At 46.1% G+C, this 20,272-nt stretch overlaps 1 protein-coding gene across 5 annotated transcripts; it reads left to right on the top strand.

Moving 5' to 3' along the window:
* The first annotated feature begins 1,000 nt into the window (after positions 1 to 1,000).
* Positions 1,001 to 20,140, top strand: nsd1b (nuclear receptor binding SET domain protein 1b). Of its 5 annotated transcripts, none has more exons than XM_053440944.1 (24): positions 1,001 to 1,339; positions 3,133 to 4,034; positions 4,373 to 4,511; positions 4,819 to 4,991; positions 5,153 to 8,273; positions 9,155 to 9,267; positions 9,404 to 9,659; positions 10,449 to 10,549; positions 10,867 to 10,909; positions 11,055 to 11,314; positions 12,284 to 12,421; positions 13,052 to 13,175; positions 13,457 to 13,657; positions 13,747 to 13,926; positions 14,012 to 14,168; positions 14,667 to 14,872; positions 14,980 to 15,092; positions 15,284 to 15,430; positions 15,996 to 16,118; positions 16,267 to 16,383; positions 16,622 to 16,763; positions 17,249 to 17,355; positions 17,546 to 17,741; positions 17,908 to 20,140. In XM_053440944.1, the coding sequence occupies exons 2-24, from the start codon at positions 3,150 to 3,152 to the stop codon at positions 18,756 to 18,758; spliced, it is 7,893 nt and encodes a 2,630-aa protein (XP_053296919.1). In that variant the 5' UTR covers positions 1,001 to 1,339; positions 3,133 to 3,149; the 3' UTR covers positions 18,759 to 20,140. The 5 variants fall into 5 exon arrangements, with proteins under 5 accessions (XP_053296919.1, XP_053296917.1, XP_053296918.1 ...); XM_053440942.1 differs by having other exon boundaries at positions 1,002 to 1,235; XM_053440943.1 differs by having other exon boundaries at positions 1,288 to 1,406.
* Positions 20,141 to 20,272: the final 132 nt, after the last annotated feature.

The raw sequence follows: 20,272 nt of genomic DNA on the forward strand, positions 1-20,272 counted from the left end.
ATTTATTTAAGTAAAAACGTATAAATCAGCAGTTTTTAAGTAAAACCCTGATCTTATAGAGCAGTTAAATCAAAGCAGTATTAGACAATAATATCTTATAAATTCTTATAATGCATCCATAGTCTAAATTCGAGTAAATCCGCGTCCACTGGATTAATGACGGCGCACCAGGGGGCGATTCGCGTGGCTGCCGAGGCGCGGCGCTGTTTCTGCGCTGCTCAATCCCGCAGCAGGCCCCGTCCTGTCTGCCTGTCTCTCTCTCTCGTCTCTCCCCTGTCTGTCTCGACGTGTCTCCCCCTTTCTCTCCTCTTTCTCTTTCTAATCAAACATTTCCTGTTTGAAAAAAAAAGACGGAGGCTGAAATTCCACACGCAGCTCACGCAGATCACGCGTGTTTCCGCCCCAGCCGAGTGAAAAGCAAACAAGAGGCGAAAGAGGTGGAAGCTGATGTTATTCGCCGTGTGTGGCCGCCGGAAACGTCACAGATACTCTTATTATACTCCTGCAGGGACTCGTCTCTTCCTCCATAACCATCCAGTGGAGCTTGGAGCTGCTTTCTCCCCACGTCACTCTTATGTTTCCCCTGAGTTTCCCTGAGCAAGAGGTCTGTGCGCCGCGGCCGCGTCGATCATGAACCGCAGCTTGTCCCCACACCGACACCCGGTGACAGGGCTGGACTGAGAGGGGGGGGGGGGGGGACTGTATTTTTGCACCTGAAACATGCCCCTGCTCGTCCCGTGTGCCCTCGCTCGCACACCGTGTCCACATCTAACACATGTGGAGAAATCCTGCCCCAAGAAAAACCAAACACACCAACGCAGAAACCTCGCAGTGGATCAGCTCCAGTCTCGAGGCTCTGTGGCTTCCTCTCTGCAAACACACTCGTTTCCCCTCATGTGCATCAAAATGAACACGATCGAGGTTTTTAAGTGGCACCAAGTGTCGTTGTTCATGCTGTCAGACGATGTTTTGGCACATACACGCACGGGCACACACACACAGACACACACACACACACACATACAGCAGAGTAGTGCTTGTGCCTCAGTCTCCCTGAGTCGTGTGTCAGGAGCGCACATGAGCCTTCAGCAGCCCCAACATGTAGAAACTACATGTTTCTGCCGTGGCCAGGACTGATCCAAGACCCTGACAGGCTCCTCTGACACCTCCAGGGCGCGGGAGTGGTGCGCTTTGTGGGCTCAGATCCTCCGTGGCTGGGTGAACTTTATATCGAGGCATGCATTAACACTTTGTGGCCTGTTCTTCTCTCTCTGTGTGTGTGTGTGTGTTTTTTCTTCCTCCTCTAAAAGACTGGAGGACTCCATTTTGAAGGCACCGGGTGAGCAGCCAGAGCAGTAACACAGCAAGTCGTCTGAGGGGGAAGGAAACTCATCTTGTTTTTCCGGGTACAAGGCTGCAGCACCATTTGCACTGCTCCTCAGATGGTGGTGATAGTGATAGTGATAGTGGTGGACCTTTTTTTTTTGCATCACTTCATTTATTAGTGTTTTCATCTGATCTCCAAGTGCGCGTCGGGGTGGATGAGGAGGATGGTGCCAGTTGTTGGCACAAGTTTGGGCATGTGACATGTCCTGGTGATGGCCGCCTGGTGAAGGTTAATTATTGATGCTGGTAATTAGGGGAGAGGGCGGGGCGATTATTTTCTTGTTGAAGATGTCGTGGTCTTTGCCTTTTTTGAGCTGTTTGATTTTTTTTCCCTTTTTTCTATCTTCTGGAGAGATTTACGGCCCCTTCCTCTGAGATCCACGCGGTGGGAGGGAGGCGGTGGTGACGGTGCGCACAGCACAGCAGAGGAAAAGAGTGACTTTCCTGGGGTGGGGGGGACAGGCGAACAGCCTCTCAGCAGAGCAGATATCCACAGGCGGTGGATTATAAAGTTAAGGGCATCATCACTGAGCAGTAACAAGGGGGAGTGTCGTTGGAAAGAAGCGCAACACTCTCGATGTTCTATTCCAGGGGCCGCTGGACCAGGCTTTAGCGCATGTAGAGAGGAGGAGGGGGGTGAGGAGGAGGGTGAGGGAGTGAGGAGGGAGGGAGGGAGAGTGAGTACGTTTCACAGGATCCAGGCCTAGTAGTATTGCCGCCGGGACTCTCCTCATCCGCTTTCAAATTTTGGCAATTTGGCGCATTTAGACGCCAAAATGTGCGGGTTGAGGCCCGGTTCTGCGGCGGGCGACACCGGAATGGTAAGATTCCCGCGACGGATCCCGCGTCATGTGGCGTTTTCTGCGGGATTTTTGTGTTGTTTGTCTGACACACACACACACATCGCCTGCATCTGTCGGAGGGAAGCCTGTAGAGGAGTGTGTGTGTCCGTGTCAGTGTCAGTGTGTGTGTGCTTGCGTGAACTTGTGCGCCGTCGTGTTTGCATGTTATGTGGCGTTTGTGTTTGTGCAATCGTGGAACCGCTTGCACCCCGCGGACGACGCGCGAAGTCACACACACACCTACACTCTCACGCATCACGCACACCTTGGCACACGCGCGTCAGACACACGCACGCGCACGAGCGGGTCCATTTTATTTCCAGGTCGCCGGCGTTTTTCCACGTCGGGCTTGACTTTTCACATGACGCGCCATAATAGTGATGATAACAATCCTCCTGCAGGAGACGATACTGTGAGTTTGCAGGCGGCTGACCTTAATCGGGGTTGATGTCATTTTCATCATATCGCGATATTTGTTTCCTGGGAAGGCTTTTTTTGTAGCGGGGCTGCGGCGTTGGTGCAGAATCTCTCCAGAAATGTCACATTAGGCGGATCAGCTGGTCAGTGAGTGTGTTTGCGCTTTTATTTTGACATGATGTCAGGGTACAATGTCTTCACTGATCCGTCTGAGCTGTGCATCTCTGCTGTCACTTTGAATTTCCAGCTACTTCACTAAGATTGAAAGAAAGACAACATGATGCCCTCTTATGGGAGCGACAACCTTCTATCACATCTGATTTTCACATGTGATTATAGTGGAAGTCCCTGAATAATAATTATTAGCTTATTGTAACAGTGTTTGGTGCAAGAAGAACCATGTTTACGTTTTAAAGTAATACAAACCGATGTCTTCCTGCTACCAGGAACGCGGGCCTCACACTGACATCCTCTTTTCACCTTTCAGGAAGGAACCATGCCAGCATGAGTGGGCCTCATGTAGGCCCTGGACGAGACGCCCATCAGTCCATCTGCCCTTTGACCCCAGGCCGTGACCTCTCCACCCACTCAAACTCCTCCAGACATGACAACAGGTTCGGCCTAACCATGTCTGCTGCTGCCTCATCCCTCAAGCATGCATCCCTCTATGGGTTCGCACAAAGGGACCACCCCTCCTCCTCCTCCTCTTCATCTTCCTCCTACAGTCCTCTGAGGAGGCTGCAGCATCTCACCACCATGGTGAGCCAGCCTGACCTGGTGCTGCCAGTGAGGGAGCCAGAGAGGAGCTGGGAGTGGGGGACACCTAAGAAGGAGAGGGGGAAGGAGATGGAGATGGACTCCTGGGCTGATTGCACCGGCCGGGATTATTCTGTAACCCAGGGTACCAGCAGGGAGGAGAGCTTTGGTCACTTCTCTGCTGGACGAAAACAACCTGAGGTCCAAAGTGGAAGTAGAGATACGCCAGCAGCCAATCAGAGCGATCCTGTCACTTCAGAGAAAAAGACGGACAGTTGTTTCTCGGGCCCACCTAGCCCGGCCTTCTCACTTGATAGCAACAGCCCCTTCGCGAATGGCTTCCTCCATTTTGAATCCTCTTTATTCGACGATGACGACACCAATCAGGTGCAAGAGACGGTGTCACCCATCGAGGTCTTGCAGGAAAAAAATGAGAGGGCAGGGAATACTCTTCAGTCAACTCCCGGAGATGTAAATCTGAACTCCAGGGACACAACCCGGTCATCCGCCAAGGTCGTCACCCGGTCCCAGTCCTCGGGTCAACGCAGGAGATACTGGGACGGCTCAGATGATGAGTGGGAAAGCGACACTGGTCTGCTCCTGTTTATGGATAGTCCAGCAAAACATTCAATGGCAAGTTTGACCCCTATAGGCATATGGCTTTCTATCTGGTGCAGGGAGACACAACATAGTAACATTTCAATATTGCCCTTTGTCAGCAGAACATATCTTTTGATGGATCACATAACTTTTTTCTCATGGAACTTGGAACAGTTCACTGCTTTAGACCTGTCATAACATAATATTCAATATAGACGTGACCTGGCTCCAAATTTGTAGCTCTGTCATTCATAAACAATGGTCAAGACGGTTACAACTTGTTTGGCCAAAACACTTGTAGCTCTGACACAGCACATTGAGTGATAATACATTTTCAGACGTCTCATTGTTCTCCATGTTGTCGTCAGCAGAACAGCGTGAAGAAAAAGTCTTTGCCGCCTGTGAAGTTTTTAGAGGGCGAGGTAATTTGGGCAAAGTTCAGCCGAAGACCTTGGTGGCCATGTGAGGTGATCGTTGACCCCGTACAGGGAGTCTACCACAGACTGAAAGGTGAGCCTGGAGCATTGTTGACCTACTGTTATAACCTGTTGACTTACTGATACTGCCTGGCCTAGGTGTGCGAAATGTCCTATGGATTTTTTTTAAATATAACATTACAAGAACAAACCCACAGCAATATTTATCTTTTAATCATATTGTGACCATGTAACAGCATTTATACTGTGTTTTAATATTATATTGAGTTGTTGCATTTCAAAGCTTCCTGTGGTTTGTCGATGCAATCATGTACTTCCTGTGCAGGATGGTGTGGTGCTAACTTGCATCTCATGAGATTGAGGCTGTGTTGTTTTCCTAGAGCCCAGTGACCGGCCCTGTCGGCTTTACCACATCAAGACCTTTGGTGAGCCAGTGGAGCACGTCTGGTTGGAGGAAAAATCCACGCACACTTTCAATGGAGGCTTTGAATTTGAACAGCTCCTCCTAATGCGTCGGAGGGGAAAGCAAACGGAGAAGAACTCTAAATACACTGTAATTATTATTTTACTAATAAGGAGTCGCTGCTGGCATACTAGAATAAAATGTTGGTGTCATTCATAATAAGTGTTTGACAAAAGAAAGCATAAATACTAAAACCAAATGTGTTTTTTGTCTTCTGTAAGCTGATACATTTTTTCTATGCCTGTCTGCAGATTGCAAAGCGTTTTCAGGAATCCTGGAAATCCAGTGTGGCAGAAGCTGAATCTATTCTTCCAGAGAGATCCAAAATGGCTTCTTCCATTTCTGTGTCCATGAATGATGGCTCCCACATCAGTTCCATACTGGAAAAGGAGAGCAAGGCCCTTCCAACCTCCTCTCCATCGCCTTCACCTGTCTCCACCCTGCCTGAAACGCTACACGGGATCAATGGATCCCTTTCATCCCCTGTTATTTCATCCCCAATAACAACTCCAGCAAAGTTAAGCACTTTAAGGAAGTCTTCTGGCAAGAAGAAACCAAGTAAATCATCAAAAGACACGAAGAGTAAACACTCTAAAGGATTGTTGCGTAATAGCCCTGACCAATCAGAGAGAGATAATGGAGAGTGTCCATATTCTGACCTGGAGTCGGTGCCGAAGATTTTGTGTCCTAAAGCACTTGAACGTCAATCTAAGCTACTTTCAACTCCACCGACTGTTACAGTTGTCAAAGAGGTGAAGAAGCAGCCAGAGATTCAGAGTGGTCTTTGGTTCAGTAAATCAGGCAAAGACAGGAGACCTAAAACAACCAGTCCGATGCCAGACCGCAATCTCTTTAGTAAGGCGTCCTGCAAGAAAAAGAGCCTACCTGCTGTTAGTAAAAAGATGCTGGTTACATGTGTCTCATCTAGTGGTGCTATCAGTGACCAGTCAGGGACACCAGACAAGCATAAAACTCTGGTACCTGCTGAAGCAAATCTGGCTGCTGGACGGTCAGAACAGCTGAAGTGTAAAAACCCTCATGTTTCCAACAGGCTATTTGGTAAAACTGGCAGTATTGCTGACCAACCAGGACTGTCAGACAAACCGAGGTTCCGGCTCTCTGTTGAGGCTGGTGTGCCCGATGACAAGTGTGGATACTCAAAGTTCATACAGACACCCAGTAATATAACTGACACTGTTATTGACATGTTGTCTGACCAGTTTGGTAGCTCAGATGATAAAAAGTGCCAAGAGCACAGTATGAAAGTTGGTATCAATGACCAATCCAGACTTTCAGAATGTCTCGGTCAAACTGAACACCCTGACAATACGGTTAATAAACAAATTCATGTAATTGATAGGATTTCTGACCAAGCAGAAGTAAAAGAAACAAACAAAACTCCAAAGCTATCCACTTTAGATGTTGACACCACTGACCCACTTGCAATTCTCGAAAAGCAAACCGGTCTTGTCTCTAAATGTAGGCTGCCTTTTGTCAAATTAGTTCGCAAGGAAATAGAGGATAAGAAGTTCCAAAACGACAGTGTAGCCATTAGTCCAGCTGACCAACCTGGATCTACAAAGAAGAAAAAGACCAGAGACAAGAAAGAGACAAAAATGTCCTCTAAAAAGTCGGTCTGGTTGGATGACAAGACAAGTGTCTCTATGGATAAGGCATCCAGTTCGGAAACCATTAATGTCTCAGTTGTGAGGTTAAAAACAAGTGGAGGGAATGGTATGCTTCAACCTTCATCAGAATCATCTCCACAGAAAACTACTGTGGTCTCGGATGTGGCGAGTGTGTCTGCTGATGAGTTAGGTAGCCCAGAAGCTGAGAGGAAATCATTATTCAATGTCAGCCCAAGCATTGTGACGTTTTTTTCCCTTAATCAGTCATACCAGTCTGAAAGTAAAAAGATTCCCTCCTCCAATGCAACAAGCATGTCTTCTGACCTGTCAGGCAGCTCGGCACAAACAATAACTTTGGTCACTAGTAAATCTTCCAATGCACTTCCTGCCACTCAAGGAAATTTGGTATCTGGGAATGCTTGTGTTTCCAAAGTCCTATCTTCTGGGAAATCCAAGAAAGTTGTCCAGAAGTCAAAGCAGGTTCCAGATGAAGTGAGTAAAGTTGTACTTGAGCAGCCTGCCCACCTCCCAGCTAGCAGTCGACTGCTGACTAGAGCCCTCAAAGCCATGCAGGAGGTGGAGCAGAAGAAGCAGGAAAACGCTAAAAAGCAGGCTGAGCACAAAGAACTCTTACACGCACTTAGGGAAGTTGAAGACTCTGTGTGTCATTCAGCACGTAACTCATCTCGTGGTCCAAAGGCCAAACTGAAAATCAGCACAAAAATAAAATCTCTTAAATCTAAAGACAATGGCGAGCATAATCAGGGCGCTTCTTCTAGCCGTAGCATCCCCCCTGCGAGGTCTTCTGATTCAACTGACATTGAAGCTGATGTAAAAAGTGAAGCAGAAGACCACTCAATATCCTCGACCCCGCCAATGGACTTCATCCCCCTCACTTCTAAGGTGAAGGAAAAGAATGACGATCATTCCTCTGCCTTATGCTCCTCATCCTCACCTTCCTCACCATTCTCTTTCATGAATGCCTTTAAGAACGTGGAAGAGGTATCCTTCCAGTCTGTGACGAGTGAGGGTAATGGTAAACCCGTCTCTTTCAAACCAGATACAAACTACAAGTTTAGCACTTTTCTCATGATGTTGAAGGACTTGCATGACACTAGAGAGCGAGAAGGAACCCCTTTAGAACTGGACATTGGGCCACCAAGTACACATGTCAAGGAGGAGCCCTCAGTGATGCCTGGGGAGGCTAAGCCAGCAGGGCAAGATCAGCAATTTAAACATCTTGGTACAATTTTGAATTTAAGTCCCGACAAAATCCCCATCACAAACAGTGTAGACAGCAAAAGTCTGACTTGGAAGAGGCCCTATAACAGAAGGAGCAGCTGCACTGGAATGAAAAAGAGATCCAACCGCAAAGTGCCTTGCCGTCCTGCCAGGTCTGGACCTGGTTTCCCAGGACTGGAGTCCACATCAAGAATTGCATCACTACCAACAGCGGAATCTTCATCACGCATGGACTGCTTATCCCGAGTCCAGTCCCTGTTGGGCATGCAGGCCAGCAGTTGGGAGAGGCTGCCTGAAGGCGGTGAAGGAGTGGTTCAAGATGAGGCAGATGAGAGGTGGAGCAGGGTTAATCTACAGAATCTACAGAACATGGTGCCTTTGGAGCAGCAGGGATCTGACACAACGCTACATCTGGGACAGCCGAATGGACTTTTTGCAGGCCGCACCAAGACTAACCCAAGCTTCACGCACAACGCTGGAGGACGCGACAAGGCTACAACGGGTAAGTCTAGTTGGGTTGGCCCAAATCTGCAGAATTGCTACCTAAGCGCGCACTAAGACCAGCCTGAAATGCAAAGAGTTTCAAAATGATTACAACATGGTAAATCCACACCATCCAGGGGGATAACACAAAGGTATGGGCCCAGTCAACAACTGGGCAGTTCAGTCACATATGATATGATGGGTTTGATTTCATGGTAAACAAAAGTTGTAGTCCACATCTAACTCATTGTTTATAAGAGGTCAGATGGAGGTGGTGTTGGTGGCACATGGCCAACTGTTTCAAACTTTGAAAACATAAGGTGCAGTCAAGTAGCTCACAACATAAGTTACAACAAAAGCGGTGCATGGTGAAATACTTATGTAATTTTGTGTTTGGACAAAGGGGAGTGGATGGTTCTTTGGAAGTCAACCCTAACCATTCGAACCAGGCAAAGGCCTAAGCCCACTCTATGGGCTTTGGCATGCTGGTGCTCTTCTTGGTTGAGGTTTGGTGTGTTAGAGAATTGGCAAATGTTGGTTTAATCTGTTAAGCTACATAACAATGTTTACCAGTTACCTAGTGATTTTGAAAAACAATGTGCTGTGGAAACCCATTACCTCAGTCGTACTCAATTAAATATTGAGATCACTCAGCTCACGAGACTCTTGGCTTTCAAAGATGAACGAAGACCAAAGGAATCACTCATCTACGGTTTTATACAGAAATCCAGCTGATTGTCAAAATTTAAAGTGTCCTGATATAGACACAAATTTACTCCTTGTGTATTATCATTTATTAAATAGATTATTGTCTATCCATTATATCAGCATTCGAGTGCACTGATAAGTGGTTCAGAATAGGTAGACGTTTTATAATGTTTTGAGACTTTTCTTTTTCAGCACATAAGCGAATAAGAAAACCCAGCAAGCGGCTGATTGAGTTGACTGAAGAGTACGATCAGATTTTCTCCACAAGGAAGAAAACCAAGAAGCTTCTCCAGTCAACTGGAAAGGTAAAAATCACACAAAGTCAGATCTGTTCTAACTTTCTTATTACATTGTCGTTATATTTGCATAATACTGGCATTGCTATTATCATGTGAAAAATGTATCAGATTGACAATAAAATCCTGTCGTTTGTTTTCTCAGGTCACTCAAACCATTACCTCCACGTCTGAAACCCCGGGATCGGACAAGAACGCACACGACCACCCATCCTCAAGCTTACTTCCCGAAATACAGACGCCACCTCCTGAGGAAATTGCTGCCACCACGCCCTGTGAACTACAAATCCCCAGCACTGAAAACAAGTCTCCCCAAGATGCACCGGTGCTTTCCATCGACACACTAACCCCTCCTCCTGAAGCTGAACCCTCGCTCTCAGGAGGCCTCGTCAAGGACAGCGGTGAGGCAGCGCTTGTGTTTCTTGCCGGTTAACTGCATTTAAAGTCACAAAGGTTTTCTTTTGAAAAAGAGTCGGCTAAAGGGAAGTCTTCTTGGTAAATGTGTGGACACTACATGGCCAAAAGTATGTGGACAGGGCAGCCAGAGGGGCATCACATTGGCAACAGCCATAGGTGGAGGCAGAATGTTTTCAAGTTGTTCCTCTATTCTATTCTCTTTTAAATACAATATAAGAGGACCACAGTGAGGGAATTCATTCAAAATTGTCAAGAATTTTTCATTAAGACGCACGGATAAACGGATTAGAAATTCGTGTCAAAGGTCAACGTCACTTTGATTTCCCAACACACATTTTTCAACCTCTTTTATGCAATAACTCAAGGCTGTTTTGAGAGAATCTATTCATCTTATGCACAAACATTCATTTTTACCTAAAAAATCCCAAATCAAGATCATTTTGATCCGTATTTATCAGGACGGAGGGAATTTCATCACATCTGGCACGATCATGGATGTGCTTATTTGAATTTAGAGGTCAAAGGTCAAGGTCACCTTGAAGTCACAAGTCGTGTTACTGGCAATATCTCAAGAGCTGATTTCTTTTGTTCATTATGTCAATATACCTTCAGTAGCACGACTGTAGAAGTTGTTCAGGCTAGTAAGGTACACAAAGCAGAAAATTCAGTTTGTCGCTTTGATTTGTGCCGAATAAAACTTTTACATATTGTTTTAAAAATGTGGATGATCCTCTCCATGTTGAGTCTTAACCTGACTGACGCTCGGTTGACAGGAAACGCTGTTCTGCTGGCGAAGAAGAGGAAGAGGAAACCCACTCAGAAGATCCTGGAGTACTGTCTGGAGGCCGAGGCTTCAACAGGCCCCAAGAAGAAGGTACAGCATGGCCATGTTGTGTTGTGTGTGTGCAATGATTCACGTGTGGTTTTATCTGGGACATCTGTCTCTGAGTGATTATACTCTGAAGTACCAGCGCAGTACACTCCTCTGTACAATCCAGTGAGGTCTGATACAGTAGCTCTACTATAATACCTGATATAATGAAGATGTTCATAACACAGTTTATACCTTCAATATTTAAACAGCTAATTCAATGAAGATGGAAAAAACTGATATTTATTTGTCTTCTCTCTTGGTCAGACCAACACATTATCGTGGACTGTCCTTGATTTTTGATGTTTCTCTTGTCATAGGTCAAAACACTGAAGAACAATTCAATTGCTGCCCCTCAATCAGGTCGGTCATCTCAAAACAATATATATGGTGGTGTAGTTCATCAAAATAGTATTTTTTAATTTAAATTTTTACATCTCTTGAACCTTCATTAGTCGTTCTGTCTTGTCTGTGATACCTGATTCTAACATTTCAATTTCCCTCCCAGATTCAGGACCACCATCTCTAAAATTAAAGCGTAAGCGGATTACAGCATCCACCTCCACACCGCCCGCCCCAGAGGTTCCCACCTGTACGTCCACTCCCTCCATCCAGACCTCTCTCACTCCCAGCGCTCCTGCACCCGCCGCTCCTGCACCAGCTCCACCCGAACCCAACCGGGTGGAGGCAGCATCCGAAGACGTGGATGCTCCTCAGCCAGAGGACTGCGAGGCTCGGGAGGTCAAAAGGGACACGGCAGAGTCAGAGGTCAGACATCTTTACTTTGGTCCGAGATTTGTTTTTAACTCAACTAGCCATAAATTCCAACTGACACATATTTCATCTCTGTTTTTTCAAAAGTTTGTGTAAATTAACCCTTTGTCAAACCATGTGTCAGAGAGCAGAGGTCCCTAACCCACTGTGGTTCAGGCAGAAAGAGTCTCTAAGCAGTGGAATGAGTTTGGATCCTTCATTAGTTTATTTGGCTTATTATTAATTCATTGCAACAACAAAAACATTTTGCAGTAGCTGTATAAAACATTGCTCTGACGTCGCCTCGGATATTGACTCATGAAAGCTTAAATGGTGAGGCTGGTAATATTTAGCTGAACTGCTGAAGATATAACCTTTTTTAAAAATTGCTAAATGATAAAACATCTGGGGAGAGTAGGTTTCTGAAAAGAGAGAACATAGTGCATTTGTCGGGTAATATCTCAGTCGTGTATTTGTAGTGTTGTGTGTTTGTTTAAGCAAAGTCAGCCAGTGCGACTCATCAGTGTGTTTTTAAATAGTTTTTGGACAACATGGATACAGTATATCAAGTTTAATTACATAGACAGTGCTTGCAAGCGGAATACCATTCATTATTGTTTATTTATGGGATTGTTGATTTGAATTTTGTTTTTGAATGTAGAAAGAGATCAGACTTATTCTTTAATGAGAGCAGAGCCGGGTGTCTTATGTGTATTGGTGATAAATACATCAGTAAAGCTGTGTCTGATGATCCTTTGTTCCAGACTAAACATTTTAGTGAGTATTATTGTTGCAGTGCTGATAAATGTCCCATTTAAGATCTGTAGTGCATTATTTCTCCTCATCATTACTTTGCCCCATATATTCATTTATTTACATCCTACCTCCTGATCAACTTGCAGCCTGATTCCTGAGTGAATCTGAGACATTTGATGAAATTGGACTCTGATTTCTGAACAGTGAGTTTATCCTCTGTCTCTTAAGGGCGACACGTCCAGCCTGGATCACAGCTTCTCCTCCACCAAGGATGACTTGATGCTGTGTGACGACCCACGTTCACCCTCAAGGAAGATCATAGGGGACCGAGGAGGCCCCGCCTCCATGAAGGAGAACATATGTCAGGTGAGGTCGATTCACAGAGATGACTCCTCTTCACCATTTCTGCAAAAAACGATTTGTTATTTGTCCTAAGCTCTTCTTAGGACTTTGTTATCTGATATGTTTGTTGCTGTGTCTTTTCGTTATTTAACCAGCAGAGTGTTGAACCAGGATTTATTGTAAAACACACTGAGAAAGTACCTTTGTCAAACTGAACTGATAAAATAAAAGAGCAGTAGTTCAGTGTTCTATGGTACGACCATGCATTACATCTCAAGTAGGAAATTATATTTAGTGAAACTATATAAATCAGGCATTGCCATTTTTTCTCGTGACACAGGCAACAGTCTTCTCTTTTGGTAATGGGTAGATCCTTTTAACAGCATTGAGACAGTTTATATTATAAAGCATCATCTTATGTTAAAATAGAAAACAGTGTTTATTTTGGTCACATCCTTTAACAGAGCTTTTCCTAAATGACTTTACCCTAAGAACACATTGTACCAGTCTGTGGCTCCCCAGTGAAAATGAAGGGATAATACCACCCATCAGACCACAGGAAATTATACCCCAACACACAGGAACACTTTCGTAGCTTCTCTGAATCACTGTTTTTATGGCCTGTCTTAACAGTATGCTGTGATTTTGTGTCAGGTGTGTGAAAAGACGGGGGAGCTGCTGCTCTGTGAGGGTCAGTGCTGTGGAGCCTTCCACCTGGCCTGCATCTCCCTGGCCCAGGCACCGAGAGGGAAGTTTGTCTGTCCAGAGTGTAAATCAGGTCCGTCTTTGTTATTCTATCAATTTACAGTGAATATTTTACTACCTGCAAAAATATAAGAACTTCTTTTTTTTAAATTTAGAAAAAATATAAATAATAATTTTAGCATTTAAATTTCTCACCTCAAAGTTCTGGACCTCCAGAACACTTCATAAAAAGGTTTGAAGAAAGGAAAATATTTCAAAAAATCTTTGTTCTGATATAAACCTTTACTATTTACTGCACAAAGAAATCTACTGATAAGGACTAAACCACCTTCATGAACTTTGCTTCTCCCCCAGGCGTCCACACCTGCTTCGTATGTAAGAAGCGCAGTGAGGACGTGCGGCGCTGCATGATCCCTGTGTGTGGGAAGTTTTACCACGGGGAGTGTATCGCCAGCTTTGCCCCGACTGCGCCTGTGACCCGGGGCTTCCGCTGCTCCATCCACGTGTGTCTCACCTGCTTCATCGCCAACCCAAACAGCTCGTCCATCTCTAAAGGTAAACAGAGGACACGCTGTGATGACTCCCTCGCCCTCTGCACCGTCCTTGTATCGACCGCCCATCTGTCCTATGGTCGTTGTCTGTAGGTCGTCTGGTGCGGTGTGTCCGCTGCCCGGTGGCCTATCACGCTACAGACCTCTGCATGGCGGCAGGCAGCGTCATCCTCTCCAACAACAGCATCATCTGTCCCAACCACTTCGCCCCCAGACGCGGCGTCAAGAACCACGAGCACGTCAACGTGAGCTGGTGCTTCGTCTGCACCGAGGGTACGACTTGAATTGTGAAGCCTCAGATCAGGTCAAACAAGGAGTAGGAGCGCTGTTTGATGTGTTTCCTTCTCCTGTGCTCCAGGGGGCAGTCTGCTGTGCTGCGAGTCCTGTCCCGCTGCCTTCCACCGGGAGTGTCTCAAAATCGAGATGCCTGTAGGCAGCTGGTTCTGCAACGACTGCAAGGCTGGGAAGAAACCTCGCTTCAAGGACATCCTCTGGGTGAAGGTCGGCCGGTACAGGTCAGTGACCTGGTTTGTTGATTAACTTTAAATTGTTAAACAGAATAATTTTCCTGTCTTTTTCACTTAACATAAAGGATTGTTTATCAGCTCGTGCTGTTTTCAGTTAGCATCGCTACTCATATGTGGTTCATTGCAGACATACACGTTCCCCTTTTTCATTATGGATTAATCTGCTGATTAACTTATCAGTTGTTAGGTCTTTGTAAGATCAGAAAAAAACTTAAAATGACCATATTCTGAATCACAGTGGGACTTTATTTACAATCTTTCTTTTAAAAATGAGTTTATTTTCTTGATACTCAGCCTAGACGGTGCACTGTGCTAGTGTGAACATTGCAGCTATTATAACTTTTCCTTGTCAAAACAAAAGTCTCTTATTATTTCACAAAATCCACACAGATCGCTTTATATATTAGACTTTTAAGAAAATAGATGCGTACAGTGTGAGCCATCAAAAGCTTATTTATATTTATCTTTTTCCACCCCTCTGTAAAGATGGTGGCCAGCAGAGGTCAGCCATCCCAAAAGCATCCCGGAGAACATCCAGCGGATGAAGCACGACATCGGCGAGTTCCCCGTTCATTTCTTCGGCTCCAACGACTACCTGTGGACGTACCAGGCCCGAGTCTTCCCTTATATGGACGTGGACGCCAACAGCAAAGAGAAGATGGGCAAAGGTGTTGACGCCACCTACAGGAAAGGTATCCAGCGTGTTCAGCAACGTGGTCTCTTTAGCATATCCTTAAAGTTTGTGTCTTATTTTTCACCTGTTAGTTTAAACCCGGTATGATGACTTTTCTCTCATCAGCTTTGGAGGAGGCGGCCGTGCGGTTTCGAGAGCTGCAGGCTGAGAAGGAGCTTCGGCAGCTTCAAGAGGACAGAAAGAACGACAGGAAGCCTCCTCCGTACAAACATGTTAAGGTCAGGGAGGAGACTTGTGATTTTTCATATTTGACAAAGCTGCATGGTTTAGGGTTTCCTCAAATTTACAGCAGTGTTTGAGTTTAAAGTTTGATTTTAAATGATATTATTCCCACTGTTGCCTCCAGTTACGAGCCCTAAACGTTTTCATCCTTACGTCATGTTCGCTTCTACTTTTCTCACTCATTCAGGGGAATCGACCAATAGGAAAGGTCCAGATCTTCACAGCCGACCTATCAGAGATCCCGCGGTGTAACTGCAAGGCATCGGACGAGAGCCCCTGTGGCATGGACTCCGAGTGCATCAACCGCATGCTGCTGTACGAATGCCACCCACAGGTACAGAAACTCCTCCATCAAAATAGCACAATGTCTCAGAGCAACGGAATCATAACGGATCATTATCAATAAAGTAAAACTGTAAGAGCATGGTCAAGACAAGGACCGTTGTGGTCCTCTTGGTGTTTTCTGCTTCGTCTGTCTTCATACTATGTTTTGGGGTTTTCCGTCCAAATGCCCTGAGCACGATATCTCAAGAACAACAAGAGGGATTTGTTTCTAATTTGATGCAAACTTTAAGTTGGACTCAAGGATGAACTGATTAAAATGTGTTGGTCAAGGTCAAGGACATAGTGACCTCATATTCTTGTGAGTGTGATGTGTTGGTAGCTCACCCATTGAGAGTTTAGGCACATCTGGCACAAACATCCACTCGGACTCAAGGAGGAGCCAATCGTCGAAAACCCTTTCGACGATTGGACTCAAACTTTAACTGATAAGATTTCAGTTGTGAGAGGTCACATACATGCAAAACATGTATATCGACTGAGACTGCACTGGTCGATGAAGGTACACAGCCGCAGGGTGGTAACTCCAGTTTGATGTCGACCCTCTGAACCTGCAGGTTTGCCCGGCAGGTGAACGGTGCCTCAACCAGGCGTTCAGCAAGCGTCAGTACAGCCAGGTGGAGATCTACAGAACACTGTCCCGAGGCTGGGGCCTCCGCTGCGTCCATGACATCAAGAAGGTAAATACATCCCTCTCAGTAATGGTACTACCGCTGCTAATGCTACTCGTTACTGACACTGATACTTTTACTGTTGTACCGTAGAAGTACTGTGGAGACTGGCTCAGGCCAAATAGTGAACGTCTGGCGTCCTGTGTTGTTCTCTCAGGGTCATTTTGTGAGCGAGTACGTGGGGGAGGTGATTGACGAGGAGGAGTGCAGGTCCAGGATCAGACACGCGCAGGAGAACGACATCTGTAACTTCTACATGTTAACTCTGGACAAGGTACGCCGTGTGTGTGTGTGTGTGTGTGTGTGTGTGTGTGTGTGTGTGTGTGTGTGTGTGTGTGTGTGTGTGTGTGTGTGTGTGTGTGTGTGTGTGTGTGTGTGTGTGTGTGTGTGTGTGTGTGTGTGTGTGTGTGTGTGTGTGTGTGTGTGTGTGTGTGTGTCTGGGTGTGGTCGCATCACAAGAAAGCTTGTTTCAAACATGTCTAACCTGTGGTGTTTTTTCACGTTTGTGTTAGGACCGGATCATTGATGCCGGGCCGAAGGGGAATGAGGCTCGCTTCATGAACCACAGCTGTCAGCCAAACTGTGAGACCCAGAAGTGGACGGTGGGCGGAGACACCCGGGTGGGACTGTTCGCTCTCGTGGACGTCGCTGAAGGTACATGCAGCTTCATTTACTTTCAAAACAAACGCTCCCAACAAGTGGTTTGATCCACAGCTGTCAATGACTGAAGTGAGCTGCTGCTTCTTGAATCAGAAACATAACATAAATGCTTAGTGTTTACAGGTAAGAACCCGGAGGCTACTTCAGTCCACTTGCTGAATCCACTTTGAGAAAAACAACTGTTGATTTGAGAAAACAAGAAAATCATGGAACCTCATGTGTGGATGTTTATAAAGATATTTAATTTCACTAATCTTCAAATATTAACATTGTTTTTTGTGTCTGTTATGTTACATTTAATTTTGTACATTTTTTTGTCATTGTGTATACAGAAAAAAACTTCACAGGCCTGTTTTGTCAACCATCCTGTCCAAGCAGTTGATTCTAATTCTAGCTGAAATTGCCATGAGGCTCCAGCAGTCTGAGTCAAATCTTCCACAGTTGCAGCCTCTCTCATTTGTGTGTGTGTGTGTGTTCAGGCACTGAACTCACCTTCAACTACAACCTGGAGTGTTTGGGCAACGGGAAGACAGTGTGTAAATGTGGAGCACCAAACTGCAGCGGCTTCCTGGGCGTCAGGCCAAAGGTGAGGGCGATGACACAACATAAATACCACTCTGTGATGTATTGGTTAACAGTTCAGGTTATTTTGAATGATTTTTTTTCCACGGTAGTGAGATGTGAATTAGTGGTGATGGGAAAATTGTCCGGACTTGGAAAGAAAAATCACAATCCAAGTAGAGCTATTAACCAAGTCCTTTGTCCTCTGGAACCAGAACAACCCTCCGTCTGAGGACAAAGGTCGGAAGAGGAGAGGCTACGGCAAGAGGAAGAAGAAGGTGGTGGTGGCCAAAGAAAGAGAGGACGAGTGTTTCAGCTGTGGAGACGGGGGACAGATGGTTTCCTGTAAGAGACCTGGATGTCCGAAGGTTTACCACGCTGACTGCCTCAACCTCACCAAGAGGCCAGCAGGTCAGTGACTCTGCAAATCATTTTCAATGTTGCTTTTGCACTGTTATCGTGTTTTTAATTAATTTGATCCTGTTTTATTGTATGTATCTTAGCTGTTTCTGCGAATTGGCTAAAAATCTTAACATTTTCCTTTACGTTATTGTCTGTGCCTGTATCATCGTTTCAGGTCGCTGGGAATGTCCATGGCACCAGTGCGACATATGCTGTAAAGAGGCAGCGTCGTTCTGTGAGATGTGTCCGAGTTCTTACTGCAGCCAGCACCGTGACGGTCTGCTCTTCATCTCCAAGCTGGACGGGAAACTGTGCTGCAGCGAACACGACCCCTGTGGGCCCGACCCGCTGGAACCGGGAGAGATCCGGGAGTACACGCCTGAACCGAGAGCCCTGCCCTCAGGCCTGGGTATGGCCGTCATCCCCTCTGCCGCTCCTGACGCAACCGCCACTTCGAACCCGACCACCAGAAGGGTCCGGGAGATCGGCACCGGTGCTGCCACGTGTGCTGCTGAGTCATTTCCTGCTTTTTCAATCCCGGTGCCCATCACCATTCCCGTCGTCGCACCCGCCGCCTCACCTCCTCACCCGAGCAGCTCTGATGCTCCCAGCAGCCCGCAGGTGTTCGACCTGCCGCACTATTCGCCCATTTCCTCGTATGAGGAGGAGAGGGACGTCTTAGAAGAGGAGGAGGAGGAGGAAGAGGAGGACGAGGGTGAAGAGGGGGATGAGGGGGACGAGCTGGCAGAGGTGGAGGAGGATTTAGTGGAAGAGGGTGAGGAAGGGAGGCAGAAATCTGATTCTAATGAAGAGGATGGAGAGTCAGTCATGGACGAGGAGGAAGAGGAGGAATACCTGGAAATCAAAGATGATGAGGAAGAGGAGCAGGAGGAAGACGAAGAAGAGGAGGAGGAAGAAGAAGGGGCGGAGGAGGAGGGAGGCGAAGAAGAAGAAGAGGAGGAGGAGGAGGAAGAAGAAGAAGAAGAGGAGGAGGAGGAGGAGGAGGAAGAAGAAGAGGAAGAGTGACATGTAGTGGATTATTATTTATAGTTGCACAGGACTTTAAGGCAGAGACAGGCTGATGTAAACAAATGGCGATCAATCAGTCACATTACACATGCAGCCCAGTCTGTCACTGTTTGAATCCGATGGGCAGGGGAGTGTACGGAGGAAACAGGACTCACTCCACGCTCACTGACCTCGGATCACGGGACCTGCTGTAGAGACGGTTCCTGACACAGTGACTTTGCACAAACTGGCTGCACCTTCACATGTGAGATCCGATAAAGACAATTATCTGGAATGTAAAACGTGGTGTTTGTGAACATATTCCACTCTGATGTTTTCTTTCTTTTTTTCACCAACTTTTCCCCGCTGGTTTGTTTGCCTCTGAGTAGTAGATCAGGTGTCGTTTCCTGTACGTCAGCTGAGTCGACCCGCAGAAACTTAAAGTAGTTGGAGACAAGTTGTTGTATCTGGTGTGTCTGTGTTTAGTGTAAGATTATCGACAGAGTCACAGCAGCGCCCCCATCTGGTAAATGACTTCTCCTCAGTACATCGCTACAGCTGGATGGCGGCGGTGTTCACAAAAGTATGAGAAAAATAATAATCATGGATTTGTCCGTAAATAAACCAGTTGCAATGTGCCGTTGGACTTTGAGTTCAGTGATTTGTGAAATTTGGGTTTTTATTGGACACATACAGGCTGAGTTGACTTCAGTCTACAATAAAGCACCTCACGCAGGAGTCTCCACTTCACCTCCGGTTCTTCTCCACGTCTCAGATCATCAGACGGTGCTTCAAGGTCAGACCCTTGACGGACATGTGATAGCGATAGGTTTTGGAATCCAAGCTGCCAGGGGCCGGCTGAGGAGGAAATATTCTCTCCACAATCTCATGCCAAAAAAAAGTGTTATGACGATGTGAGTCTCTTATTTAAACTGAAACGTAAAGGAAACCAGGCAGTCAATCGGCAGCTCCACGGCTGAGGCAGAGTGGACTGAAGAAAGCTTGTAAACTATTGTGATGCACAAATGAGGGTGAGTGGGGCAACAGCGCCCTCACTCCTCAGGCTCCATGTAAAAAACAAATCTCCACAACGGAAAATGACGGACTGCTGCCATGTTGCTTGCACTTCTGTACGTGTTCTTGCATCATGTGTTTCACTCTTCAAGCTTCTAATATCATCTGTGTGTTATCTGCCAATGCCTTAGAGTGTTTTTTTCCTTTGGAGCTATTTTGAGTGGAATGCTTTGGCCCCTGTGAGAGCCAGGTTCCCCTACTAATGCCTTTTTACAGTTGCCCAACAAGCAATGTTTCATTCCAGTGTAATTATGACCTGTTAGATCTCAACCATTGACCTGTTAAACTGCTATATAAATATATAAGAAGAAGAAGTTATAAAATAAGCACTTTGTCCTGGTCTCATGCTTTTTCCCCCCTGCGGCGGCAGGAGGCAGTAGGTGTTTTCGGGTTGTCCATCAGTCCCATTGTTTTGAACAATCAAGAAGGCCTTCAGGGAATTTCTTTAACTTTGTTGC

Source organism: Pleuronectes platessa, chromosome 15 (genome assembly GCF_947347685.1).
Source record: "Pleuronectes platessa chromosome 15, fPlePla1.1, whole genome shotgun sequence".
Classification (NCBI taxonomy): domain Eukaryota; kingdom Metazoa; phylum Chordata; class Actinopteri; order Pleuronectiformes; family Pleuronectidae; genus Pleuronectes; species Pleuronectes platessa.

Coding starts and splice junctions, on each gene's coding strand:
- nsd1b (XM_053440944.1), top strand. CDS start 3,150: ATGAGTGGGCCTCATGTAGGCCCTGGACGAGACGCCCATCAGTCCATC. Junction 10,550..10,866: donor CAACAGGCCCCAAGAAGAAG/GTACAGCATGGC, acceptor CTCTTGTCATAG/GTCAAAACACTGAAGAACAA. Junction 14,873..14,979: donor TGACGCCACCTACAGGAAAG/GTATCCAGCGTG, acceptor TTCTCTCATCAG/CTTTGGAGGAGGCGGCCGTG.